Consider the following 14,298-nt stretch of genomic DNA (forward strand, 5'->3'; position numbering starts at 1 on the left):
TAATTACCTGGTAATGTAATATTCTAAGTACCACACCAAAATAAACATAGGAGACAAAGAATTGAAAAAGATAGACAAGAGACTTTTTAAACCATAAGAAATGGATAGTGGTCTGTTTTCTTGTGGAGGATCTCTGGAAACAGAAATTCTATAGCCTCAATTGTTTCTTCATTATGGGTGCTCAGTAGAATTACTGATTTAAATTACATTTTCTCCATGTAGAAAGATAGGAGGCTGTAGCAAGACAGAATTCGCCTGGAAGCCAAGAGGGCCAGACTTTATTATGTACCTATCTGTACCAAGCATTGTGCAAAGTACTGATAATAAAAATAAAGGCAAAGGATAGTCCTTGCTCCCATGGAACTCAAAGTCTAACGGGGGAGGCAACACATAAACAGCAATGCACAAAAAAGCTATGTACAGGATAAGCTGGAAATAATCAACTGAGGGAAATTGCTATAATTAAGGAGTATCAGGAAAGGCTTCCTATAGAAGGTAGGATTTTAGCTGGGAAGAGGGGTGATAGAGATGAGGAAAGAGAACATTTCAAGTATGGGGACAGCTAGAGAAAATGCCTAGATCCGAGAGATAAGAGCATCCTGATGGAGGAACAGCAAAGAGGCCAGTGTCACTGGCTTGTAGAGTATGTTGGGGAGGGAAAGAAGGTATAAGACTGAAATGGTTACGGAGGGCTCTGAATACCAAAGAGAGGTTTTTATATTTCACCATGGAGATAATAGGGAGCCACTGGAACTGAGTTGGAGAGTGATATGGTCAGACTGGAACTTTAGGAAGATCAATTTCACAGCGGAGCTGAGGATGGACTGGAATGGGAAGAGCCTTATGACAGGGAGACAAATAGACTATTGTAATTGTACAGCTCTGAGGTGAAGAGGCCAGAGAAGGGGACGTAAGAGATATTACAGAAGTAAAATCAACAGGAGTTGACCACAGATGGATTTGGGGAGTAAGAAAAGAGCGAGGAATCAAGAATTGTCATCTAGTTTGTAAACATGAGTGACAAGGAGGATGGTGGTCCTCTCAATAGTAAAAGGAAAATTACGGGGGTGGGGCTTGGGGGAAAAGATAATGAGTTTAGTTTTGGACATGATAAGATTAGGATGCCTATAGGACATCCAATTTGAGATGTTGGAGACACATTTGGAAATTCAAGACAGGAGGTCAGCAGACAGTTGAGGGCTGGATAAGCAGATTTGTGAATCATCAGCATAGAAGAGAAAATTTAAATCCTTAGGAGTTGATGCAATTACCAAATAAAATAGCAGAGAGGGAAAAGAGAAAAGAGGCAAGCCTAGAGCCCAGTGAAATGCCCACCTTAACATCTGAATCCTTCCTTAACTTCTTAGCACTCTAGGCAACTCTCTAAGACATCTTTGGTCTGTATACATTCTACTGTATTATACATCACCTGAGAGTTCCTTCCCAGCTAACTCTATATGGAAGGGAAGGGAATAAGCATTTATTAAGAGTCTATTGTCTATCTGCAGGCACTTTGCCAAGTGCTTTACAAATATTATCTTACTTAATCTTCACAAAAACTCTGGCAGATAGGTGCTATGTTATTCCCATTTTACAACTAAAGAAACTGAGGCAGAGAGCAGTTAAGTGACTTGCCCAGGGGCACACAGCTATTAAGTATCTAAAGTCAAATCTGAACTCAGGGCTTCCTGACTTCAAGCCCAGTGTTCTATCCACTGTGCTACCAGCTACCTGTACTTGATAAATCCTTTCAGAAATACAAATTTATAAGGGACAATGACTATAAAGGAATATCATTTTCTGCCTGGTTGAACAGAATTAAATAAAATAGAGCAAATGAAATATATGTGAAGTTTTATAAATACATATTTTGAAGCAGTTTATAGCAGAGTCTTTCTTCTCCTGTTACTGAAATGTTTACATTTACTTCATAGTTCAGAACCTGTTATCAGACACAAATCCTAATCTATAAGATAGTGGTAAATTAATACATACTTCAATGGAATCAATCTCATCACTTTGAACACTTAGTCCATTGGTGCAGATTTCTTAATATTTTGTGTGATTTTTACCCAGATCCTCCCATAAAGCAACAGATGTATCTATGGTGCTAGAGGCTTAGTTCTAGATCTTTCTAATTGACAGTCAACTTGCTAGCAAAAGACTACTGAACTTTGTGTCAAAGAGGCCTGGGTTCAGATACCCTTTCAGATACTCACTAACTACGTAATCCTGGATAAACCTCTGAGCCTTGATTTTGTCATCAAGATAGGGCTAAGAACATGTGTAGCACTCTCCTCAGAGTTATTGGGAGAAACAGATGAGACTGTATGAAAAGTACTTTGCAAGCCTCAAAGCAACCATATGAACACCAATTGTTATTACTTTCAATAAATGCCAGTGCACATTTGAGCTTTCTATCCATCATGTCTTGTTAATTAACTATGACATTCTTTTCAATTCATATTTCCTGAAAATTATTTCTTATATCACTTTTTATGTGTATTCAGCATTGATGTTTTAGCCTTACATCTCATCCATAACATAAATCTTTGTTGCCCCCTGAGTCATTCACAATTTTGATTCTCTGAAGATAGTGGTGGTTCCATATAACTTAAAACCTTATGGAATTCATGGGATAAAACAGCCGTTTAAAAAAATGTGAATTTTTGTGTTAAGGAAAAGTTCAAGATCCTTATCGTGGTCAAGAATACCATCTTACCAGTCACCCAGATTGACGATTTCAGAGTCACCTTCTTTATTTCATTCAGCCCACATATTGAGTTACTAAGTCAGCGTTAAAAACATCAAAGAACTTTATATATGAACCTGGAAGTAATTGGCAGCTAGTGGAATTTACTGAATAAAAAGATAACATGGTCAGACCTACCTTTAGGAAATTCACTGGCAGCTATGTGAAGAATAGACTGGGAGTGTGGAGAGACCTGAGGCAGGCAGACCAATTAGAAGGCTCTCTCAGGAGTCTAAGGTCTGAGGATGCTGGTTTTTACTTAAACTGAGAGAAGGGGAAAGATGCTACAGAGTTTTTTGGATTTATTTATCATTTTCACGCTGATAATTCTCTAAACTATTTATTCAGCCCTCAACTGTCTTGATGACCTTTTCCTCTTGTATCTCCACCTGGATGTCTTAGAGGCATCCTGATCTCACTGCGTTCCAAACTTCAAACTCTGTCACCATCTAAACTGAGAGAGCTGGGCATGCACTGTTGTTCAGTCATGTCTGACTCTCTGTGGCTCCATTTGGGGTTTTCTTGGAAGAGATACTGCAGCAGTTTGCCATTTCCTTCTCATTTTACAGATGCAGAAACTGGAGCAAACAGGGTTAACTGCCTTGCCCAGGGTCACACGGCTATTAAGTATCTAAGGCCTGGTCCGAACTCAGGAAAATGAGAGTCTTCCTGACTATGGCTCAGTGTTCTATCCATTGTCTAGTTACTTCCCAGGACTATTGTGATGATCAAATGAAATAACCTATGTAAAAGGTTTAAAATTTAAAGCACGAATTCTAGCTTTTATTATAGTTACTGATGTTGTTATTATTGTTACTATGTGGCTGGTTTCCAGGGCAGACAGTTTCTCTAGGGAGGCAGGCATATCTTTCCTTTTTCTTTCCCTCCAGCACCTGCTGAAAAGCCAAGAACTGCAATACCCATTATACATACAAAATCATGCAAAATATATTTCCACATTAGCCTTGTTGTGGAAAAAAAAGAAAAAGAAAGTTAAAGAAACTATGCTTTCACTGTTCATCAGTTCTCTCTCTAGAGATGGAGAGCATTTTTCATCAAAGTCCTTTGAAATTATCATGGATTAATGTACTGATCAGAGTAGCTAAGTCTTTTACAGTTAACTGTCATTATAATACTATGCTGCTGTTACTGTGTACAATGTTCTCCTAATTCTACTCACTTTACTTTATCAGTTCATAAAAGTCTTCCCGGGTTTTTCTGAAACCATCTACTTTGTCATTTCTTATAGCACAATAGTATTCCATTACAATTATATACCACAACTTGTTCAGCCACTCCCTAATTAATGGGCATCCTCTCAGTTTACAACTCTTTGCCATCATAAAACAAGCTGCTATAAATAATTTTTCATATATGGATCCTTTCTGTTTTACTTTGACCTCTTTGGGATATAACCTAATAGTTGTATTTCTGGGCCAAAGGGTATAAACAGTTTTATAGCCCTTTAAGCATAGTTTCAAATTGTTTTTCAATATGGGTGGACCAGTCCAACAGCTCTACCAACAGTGTGATAGCATTCCTATTTTTCCATATCCCCTCTAGCATTTGTCATTTTTTCGTTTTGGTCACGTTTGGCAATCAGGTTAAGTGTGAGATGGTACTTCAGACTTGTTTTATTGTGCATTTCTCTAATTATTAGTGTTTCAGAGCATTTTTAAATATAATTACTGATAGTTCTGATTTCTTCTTCTTAAAACTGCCTATTCTTATTCTCTGACCACTTATCAACTGGGGAATGGCTTATTTTTTATAAATACGGCTCATTTCCCTATATATTTGAAAAATGAGACCTTTATTAAAGAAGCTTGCTGTAAAAATTTCCCCCAGTTTCCTGTTTTCCTTCTAATTTTGGCTACAGAGGGAATCTAGCATTTCTGCTGAACTCTCCCAACCAAATCCTCCAAACAATTTTTTAAAAATACCTCAAATCAAATTCTAAGTGGGATAATAAGAGTGATAATAAAAGTCACAGTATTTCATTTTTCTTGCCCAGGACAGCTTAGGAGGTCAAAAAGAAAGATCTGGTTTATCTCAAAGGATCATAGAATCATACATTTTAAGTTGGAAGGGATCTTAAAGGCCATCTAGTCCAACCCTTTTATTTTAGAGAGGAGGAAACTCAGACCCAGAGAGGTTAACTTATTTGTAGGAAGTTACACAGAAAATAACTGACTATGCATCTGAACCTAGGTTCTCTGACTCTAAATCCAGTGAGCTTTCTCATTTAGTTTTATTTGAAGTAAAGCTATTACTTTTACTTAACTTGGAAAAGATCTGTCCACTCAGGAACAGTATTAGTCACTACACAGTTCTTTCAAAAGTATACTTTTATGCTACCAAAACAAAATATTTTAAAGTCTTTCATGGTGAAAGGGGAAACACATGGCCATGTCTTTGAATTAAAACAATTTAATGTCCGCTAATAAAATTAGGATTTAAAAAAATACAAAACTACGTGAATTCTGTAGTACTATAAAAATCAAACCACCAAAAGAGGACTCCATAATGTTAGGGGAAAAAAAATTAATCTGCAGGAATAATATGTCTAGAATCTCAAGGGAAATGATGAAAAAAAGTAGACATGAAGGGGAAACAGCATTTCCAGACTTCAAATTATACGATATAGTAATAATCATCAAAATTATCTGGTATCAGTTTAAAAATTAAAAAGCAGATTGGTGAAACAGGTTAGATATCAAATTCAATAACCCACTGGTCTCAACAATTATAACACTATAGCTTACTATGGAAATAACTCCTTATTTGACAAGAATATCTGGGAAAGCTAGAAAATAATTTGCCAGAAATTAGGTTCAGACCAGCATCTCTACTATACATAGCAAAAAAGCTCAAAATGGAGACATAATCTGAATGTTATGGAGGTCAGATCATTTTTTAAAATGAAAGAAAGTCAAATCAAGTACTTCCCACAGTTAAGGCAAGGGGGTTTGTTAACTAAACAAGAAATAGAGACAAACACAAAAAATAAAAGATTATTTTGATTATATGAAAAGTTATTACACCAACAAAATCAGTGAAAATACAAGAAGTTTTCAATTGGGGGCAAAAATCTTTGCATCAAATATCTCTGATAGAGGTCTGATATACAAGATATCTTGAGTTAGCATAAATATGTAAGACCAAGATTTAGTCCCCAGGGCAAAATAAGATAAAGGGTATAAACAATTCTCAAAAGAAGAATTTCCATTGATCAAAAATCATATAAAACAGTGTTCCAAATAGTAATAATAAGAAAAATGCAAATCAAAACTGCTTTGTGATTTCACCTCACACCAAACAAACAGGCAAAGATGACAAAAGACAGGAAATGCTGGAAGGGCTGGTTGTTGGTTGAATTGTGAATTAGTCAAACTATTGTAGAAAACAATTTTTATTACGCTAATAAAGTGACTAAAAGGTCCCTACCCTTTGATTAAAATAGCCAATTGATAGGCATATATCCCAAGGAGTTCAAAGGAAGAAAGAAAGGTCCTACATATACTAAAATATTCATAGCGGAGATACACAGAGTATAATAAATCCATTTTTAAGTAGATGAGAAAGGAGAAACAAGAGCCCAGAAAGTAGACAGGAAGCTACACCGCAGACAGTGGGCTAGAGATCTGTTCCTAAACAGACAGGCTTGCAATAGTGGACTAGTACACTTCCATTTTAGGCCTCAAGACACATAGATACTACATTTCTGGGAAAATAAAACATCTCTAAATTAGCAGAGTTCAAAAGCTGATTACTAAGGTTTTTTCTGTTAAAATACACATCAAATGATTAGGATATATATATATATATATATATATATATATATATATATATAAACATAACTGTAAAATATAAGATGGATTAGAAAAAAAGTAAAAGAATCGGGTTTAAGAAACATGTATTAAAATGAGTTTGCATTAGAAATCACCCTAAAATATGAGAGCAAACAAGAAGAGACCTTAGAAATTATGTGGTCCAACCTCCTCACTTTTCAGATTAGGAAACTGATGCCCAGAGATGTAAATCAACTGGCTTAAGGTCTCCAAGTCCAGTGATCTTATAAATGCACCATGAACAATAATCAACGTAGGTATAAGGCCTAATCAGTAAACAAAAAGAGGTGTACTCAGAAATGTTTATTTAGAAACATTTCTAAGATTCAACTCAAATATAAGGAAACCCCCATGTAAGCCCCAAAGCAAAGAAAAAGATTCCTTACCTTTGCAGTTTTAATATAATGACTCAAAACTTCTGCTCTGATTTTTAATGTCTGTGCATGAAGGATCTCTCGAACTACCCAAAAGCTTACCTAAAACAAAAACAAGGATAAGTGAAGGGAAAGGCTTTTTGTTCCACTCATGTAAAATTAATCGCAAAGACTAACCTACTTCCTCAATAACGGCATGATGTAATATAAAAAGCCCTGTACTTGCCTGAGGTCTGGAGGTCTGTGTTTGAATTCTTTCTGCTCTGCCTACTTCAGAGTCATACATTTACCAACCTTGGGATATATATTTAGAGACAGAAGGGATCTCCAAGGCCGTTCAGTTCAGCCCATTCATTTCACAAAGGAAGAAACTGAGGCCCAACGGGTTAACTGATTTTCCTAAGTTTATGAAGAGAGTCTTTAAGTTGATACTGAATCGAGGTCCTGTGATTCCACAGCCAGTGCTCTTTCCAGCGCACCGCATGGTCTTCCTTGTTAGAAGCAACAATAGTAGCAGTGGTGATAGTAATAATAACAGCAGCTAGCATTTATATATCACTTCAAGGTTTGCACAGTGCCTTATAAATATCACCTCATTTTATTCTCACAACAATCCTAGGAGGAAGGTCCTATTATTATCCCAATTTTACAGATGAGGAAACAGACAGCAATTAAGTGATTTGCTCAGAGTCTCCCATCTATTAAGTGTCTGAGGCTGAATTTGAACTCAGATCATCCTGACTTCAGGTGCAATGCTTTAGCCACCATGCTACTTAACTACCTCCAGTAAAATAAGATTATATATATGTATATATATAAAAGCTGTCAATTGCAAATCATAATTAAAAAGTGATATACTAAAGAATTAGAGAATCTTAAAGTGTGAAGAGACTTTAGCAACCATTAAGTTTCAACCCATAACTGACCAAGAATCCCTTCTTCTACTTCATCAACTAGTAGTCATCTAGCCTGTTGTCAAAGACCTTCAATAAGGAGAAACCCATCAATTCCAAGGCATCCCATTGTGATTTTGCATTGTTCTCCTAGAAGGGTTGTCCTTACACTGAATTTAAATTTGCTGCCTAGCAGAGTTCCTAGCTTTCCCCACTAGGGTCAAGCAAAACAAAAGTCAAGTTCCTGTGGTACCAAGAAGAAACCTAATCCCACTTCCACATACCCCTCCTAATTTTTCCCTCCTTTAGGCTAAATATCTCTAGCTCTTTCCATCAATCTCCAAATGGCATGGTCATAAGGCCTTGCTGCAAACTGACTACTCTCCTCTGGATGGTCAAGAGATTATCAATGTTCTTCCTCAAGTTCAGTGCTCAGAAATGAACACAATAATCCAGATATAACACGATCATGGTATGGCAGACTGGCACTATCACCTTCATTGTTCTAGACACTACACCTTTCATAATGTAGCCTTACTTGTTATTAGATTTTTTTTGGTTACGCTGTTATACTCTTTAATCATACTAAGCTTGCAACATGTCAGATGAACTGCTGCCTACCTACATTTCCCTTGTACTCTTGAAGCAGATTTTCTGAATCCAGATATGTCATTTTACTTTAACCATCATTAAATTTTTAAAAATATTTCACCTAGTGTGTTAGCCTGCTGAGATTTTTTTGGATGTTTACTTTGTTATCCAATTTGTTATCTATCCCTCTCATCTTTTTGTCATCTGCAAATATGATAAAAGTGTTGATTAAAAGCTTTAATTGTTATTATATCTATATGCTTTGGTCATTGTTGAAAACCTTGCTCTTCTCTGTATCTCAAACAGAAGCCAGTTTGAAAATTTACATATTTTCCCCTACATTTCTCCTACATTTTTCAGGCTCCCACTCAATTCTGTTACTTCTTCCATTTCTTTACTACTACAAGACACCTTGTATTAGCTTAAATTAAAGCTTTTGCATATATATTCATCTAGATATCTTTCATCTGGACTACTACAACCTCCTCTGAGGTGTCCTTTTTCTTAATCTCAAGAACCCTGGGAAGATTGTTACGACTATCTTTTACATATGTAAATTATTTACCTTGCTCTTTGATTTTTCTTATATTTAAATCAAGATCCTATATGGGAACTATGGTCTTCTCATCCTGGGACCTCTGTCCATGGCCCCCTCTCCCACTGGTGAGTTCCTCCCAGAACTTCCATTTTGAGAGGAGGCCTCAGGACAGCCATCCTTTAATTCTCCTGGCTTTGCCTCTCTCTGGCCTTTGCTATCATGCCAGCTGTCTTCTCACTTGGGACTTCCCTCAGAGTCTGTGTGGCCATTTCATCCTGGAACTTCTCTAACCTTCTTATCCATTGATTAATTGCTCTCAGGGCCTTCATTTTGGGGAGGGACCCAGGCCACCATCCTTCATTACTACACTGTTTCTGCTTCCCACTTTCCTGACTTTGCCAACATGCTTCCCCCTTCCCTCTCTAATTCCCTTTTATGTGTTTTCCCCTATTTGAATATGAGCTCCTTAAGAGAAGGGAATTTCTTTCTGCTTATATTTGAATGCCCATTACTTAGTACAGTATCTGGCACAGAGTAAACACTTAATAAATGTTTGCTGACTGACTGACTATACCGTCTCTTATCTATTCTACATTATATAATTCAAAATTATTTATTAAAGTTGAACAGTACTACAATTTTCCAAATATTTTCAAACATTAATATTTACTCTTTGAATGATGGATAAGTATGTTAAAGGAAACTTAGATGATTTGCCCAAGACAACAAAATAAGTTCATTTCTTGGATATTAACTATAAGTTTCCTCTTCTAAGTTTTAGTCAAAAGAGTAAAACTGGAAGGAACTGTACAGGTGATCTAATCTAACTCCCTCACTTTACAGATGAGGAAAGCTGAGGCCCAGAGAGGGGAAGTGAAATGACTTGCCCAAGTGACAGTGTCAAGGTTTCAGCCCCAGTTTTCCGCCTGACAGTACAGCTTTCTCTCCACTGCATCACAGTCATGATTGTCATTTAGTTGTTTTTAGTTGTGTCTGACTCTTTGTGACCCAATTTGGGGTCTTCTTGACAAAGACACTGGAGTCATTTACCATTTCTTACTCCAGCTTAATAATAAGTGAGATGTATAAGAATTAAAGTTATGAGGACTATGTTACTTTAATGATTTTAAAATAAAAATAAATTGTCAGGAGACAAACATTAAAACCAAAGAATATGAAACTGATTTAATAAAACACTTCACCTGTTCTTCTACAATTTTTATGGTCGCTGTAAAGTGCTAAAGGGACTTCTATTTTATAATGAAATACATCATTATTGTTTGAAAAGCTCCACAGAGAAAGTTTACATAACAAAAGCTGATATAGCAGATTTGAAAACAATTCCACTTAGTATAAAGGGAGTCAACAGTGTAATTACCCAACCCAAGGTGTATTAAGTACTTCCTGATAGTACCCAGGACCTGGGCAAAGATGCTCAACTACAGGGGCTTAATTGAAAGTCTCTTAACTTTCTATCAGCTTTTTCTTTTCCATGGCTCAGTGCCTAAGAAGCACACTGCCATACTATGATGTCTTTAGGGTTTACTAAGAATTGCAGAACTAGCTATACACATTCTCAAAGGAGTGCAAACTGCCATGTTTTTGGTACTGTGGGTTTTATTGTGCTTTTGTGTCTTCCTGAGTTATCAAAGCTGCATGCTGTCATTTCTTATTCTTTATAAGTCAGGATGCTCTGAGAAGCCACTTACTCTTATATTTCTCTCTGGAGTTTATAATATCTTGTGCAATAGGAAGCCAGACAGCAAAATTTCTAAGCACTGTCTAGTAAAAGTTAAGAATGAGGGCTTGGGGCCTTTCCTATAAGCAAAGCGCAAGACCCTTACAAATGTAATCTGTAGCATTTACTTTGCCTATAAAGATTGTTCTTTTTTGTCTATTTTCAGTTAATCATCTATATTCCAGATAACTGAAGTTGCCAGATAAACAATCAATCTTCAGATAAGCAGTTATATTTAAAAACTCAGTCAGAAAAGGAACAAGTATTTTTATAGTACCTATTATGTGCCAGACACTGTGCTAAGCTCTTTACAAATATTATCACATTTAATCCTCACAACAACCCTTGGAAATAAATGTTATTATTATCTCATTTTACAGTTTAGGAAATTTAGGCAAAGCGAGGTTAAGCGAGTTACCCAGGGTTACACAACTAGTAAGTGTCTAAGGCTGGATCTGAACTCAGGCTTTCTTAACTTCAGACCCAGGGGTCTCTTAAATGCACCATCTAGCTGCTTTCTATGTCTTTGGCCACACTAATGTAATACTACTATATGACGGGGGGGTGAGGCAGGGAGAAGCCCTAGTTGTCTGATCTTATAGTAAATTCCGATTTTCATTCAAAACAAAATTTGACAAGGTACTAGCACCATCCAATTAACACCTGATATATTATGAAATTCTGCATAAGACACTTCTGCCTTGAATCCCCAGCCAAGGAGGCCCATGAGATCTTGTTGTAATATGGTGTTACCTAAAGTATGAACTTGTGCCACAATCCTAACAGTATTACAACAAGGTGTCAGTATATGTGTACCAGGCATATTGTAGACACCTGAAAATTTACTGAATATAATTTAATTCTATTAAGTACTTACTATATGCCAAGCAATGTAGATACAAACCAAAAGGTGAGACAGTCCCTGTTCTCAAGAGACTCACACTCTAATAGGGGTGACACAACACACAGAGAATTTGGCAGAAGGGTGGATAGCAAGGCCTAATAAGATCTAAGCATTCAGCAGCAAGATGGAATCAAGGCCCAGGGTTCTTTAGGTTGTCGTGGAAGGCCAAAAGTAGCAGTCTGATATCTGCAGGGTACAGTACCAAGGCTGACGGATAGTAAGCCCTAGTAGTCCTCCATTTTACTGGAAATTGGTGACTGCCTACTCATCTCTGCAGTATGAAGAATCATGTCCACTCCCCAGGGTGGGAGGCCTGGCCCAGCACCACTAGGATCAGTGGGCCTGACAGTCTTGAGTAGACTGGGGTTCTAGGTTCCTTCCCATAGGAGGGAGGTTTTTTTTGGGAGGGCTTCAGTGTCTAGCTAGAAGGAGAAAAGATATAAATGGGAGATTAAATTAAAAGCAGTAGACACAGGTTCTAGTTCCAGTCCTTGAATTAACTAGTTGTGTGACCAATATCCTACCCAATTCTAATGTTTACCTATTAAAGTGAATGAGATTTTAATATTCTTGGAACTCATGTAATATTTGAGCTTTATGCATCCAGAATTATAACTAAAGGAGAAAACAGAACCAAGACATTTTTTGTCTTCTATAAAATTTTAGGTTCTGTAACATCATCACTTTCAATTTTTCTAAAAAATCCCTTTGAATGAGATGATGCTAGAATAACACATTCTGGAAAAAAAAAGACGCCACTGTAACAATGTTTACTTTAGGGAAAAGTTCAACAAACACTTTTTAAATGAAAATTTTCACTTAAAGAATTCCACTTTTGAAAAGAGTATCATCATTTTAGGGAAGACTTACATGATTAAATCTTCTTGTGAAGGCAACTGCATTTGGCGCAGAACTGTACTTCTCTTTTTTATTCCATCCACAACTTGAAAGCTCCTGAAAAATTAATGATAATTAGATGTAATATGAATTAAATAGGTAAATTTCCTTGCTACAATAATAAGAGTCCAAGGGTTGCAGTATATAAATATATATATATGCATATTTATACACACATATATAAATAAAAGTTTTTTGAGTCCTCCCTCAACCACAATTTAAAATGAACAGTTAAAATAATGCATTTATTTAATACTGTATCATCATGATTGAATTCAGCAAATACAAAGGGATATTTAATTTTCTAATTTTACTAGATACTATGTCATATTTATTTCCTCTATTTTTGTCTTTTTATACTTCCTATTTCTAAACTACCATTTTAGTTTCTGAAATATAAATTCATATTTTATATTGTCAGTTTATTGTGTTATCAATTTAGAGCTGGAAGGGACCTCAGAAAACCAGTCTATGTTATTGTAGAGATTAGGAAACTGAGGCACTATATTAATTTTTACATAGTCATACACACACATACATATGCACGTGAATGTGGGCCAGCAGCACATTATTAAATAGAATAGTATATTATTTATGCATTTTAGATTAATCATTAAAAACCTGAACGGAAAATAATAAAAATTCAAAGATGTGTACTTTTTCTAAATTAAATTATTTGTTGTCATAGGATACAGTTAGGCCTAGAGAACTTATATAACATTTAGATGAAATCCTGAATAAAAAGAATACAGAAAGTTAGAGAACATAGCTAAAGCTTTGTTTAGGGAATAAAACCTGTCAACAAGTGATTGCGATGATGTAACAAAATAAACTATTTCAAGGCTTATTTCCATAAATGAGCCCCCCCCTTTTCATTTTTCTTTTCTCACACATGGGCATTCCAGCAACTTATCCCTCCACTCAGGAATTTTAAAGGTTATCTATATCTGTCTGTCTGTATGCATGCATGTATCTATCTATCTATCTATTTATCTGGCTTCTAGCATCAAGTGTGTGATGATTTTATTTTTGCAACAGCAAAAGAACTGCTGTATTCCAAATATAGGCCGATCAGCCTCCTGAACAAAGCAAAGATACTCATGGTATCCTTCTCTATACTCCAAGTGGGAAGATAGAACGAAGATTTCTAAAAGAAAACAAGGTACCCCCTTGTTTAAAAACAATGAGGTTCTTCCTGAAGAGGGAGAAATGTTCTAAGGAAGAAGAAGGTACTTGGTTCTATAAAGAATAATGCTAAAGAGCCATAGAAGCTATCACTCAGTAATAGGCACAGAAAGAGAAGATCCGGTGATTCCCTGGCCTTGTACTGAGCCAGCTACTTCTTAATCTAGTAACAACAGAGAGGCAAGTTGTTTTCACTGGGCATGTATCAAAAAGAGGACAAATACATGGAGGAAGTCAGGGTCTCCCTATCTTGGTTGAGCTGGAAGTACCAATCACAGCCTCAATCCCAATACTGATAGGCATGGGAGCTTTGTTCTATTCCATTTTGGACGTTGGCCAGTTTGTCTCTTCTTAGGTAGCGTCATGGCCCTCCACTTGCAAGAGCTCACCATATTGGTACTGGATCAGCTTTATTCTTACTGCAGTTCAGAACCCCTAAACTCAATTGATACACTAGCCTCAGCCTCCCCATGCCCAATCCCTTTTTGGTATGTTTATACTTTATTCATCTCTTTATATTATAGTTCTACTAGCCTACATGTTGCTCCTCACATATAACGTATAATTCTGTGCCT

At 36.3% G+C, this 14,298-nt stretch overlaps 1 protein-coding gene across 7 annotated transcripts in view; it reads right to left on the reverse strand.

Moving 5' to 3' along the window:
* RALGPS2 (Ral GEF with PH domain and SH3 binding motif 2) overlaps positions 1-14,298 on the reverse strand; it is a 257,998-nt gene that overhangs the window by 110,677 nt on the left and 133,023 nt on the right. For all 7 annotated transcript variants that reach the window (XR_002324019.2, XM_078156472.1, XM_020984311.2 and 4 more), the window contains 2 exons: positions 12,512-12,595; positions 6,990-7,079 (listed from right to left, as the gene is read on the reverse strand). Coding sequence is in view for 6 of the 7 variants with exons in the window: in XM_078156472.1 (XP_078012598.1) it covers positions 6,990-7,079; positions 12,512-12,595 (174 nt within the window). In the remaining variant the exon portion in view is untranslated. The remainder of the gene's footprint in view (positions 1-6,989; positions 7,080-12,511; positions 12,596-14,298) is intronic.

The sequence above is a fragment of the Phascolarctos cinereus genome, unplaced genomic scaffold, assembly GCF_003287225.1.
Source record: "Phascolarctos cinereus isolate Bilbo 61053 unplaced genomic scaffold, phaCin_HiC Scaffold_5;HRSCAF=322, whole genome shotgun sequence".
In the NCBI taxonomy this organism is placed as follows: domain Eukaryota; kingdom Metazoa; phylum Chordata; class Mammalia; order Diprotodontia; family Phascolarctidae; genus Phascolarctos; species Phascolarctos cinereus.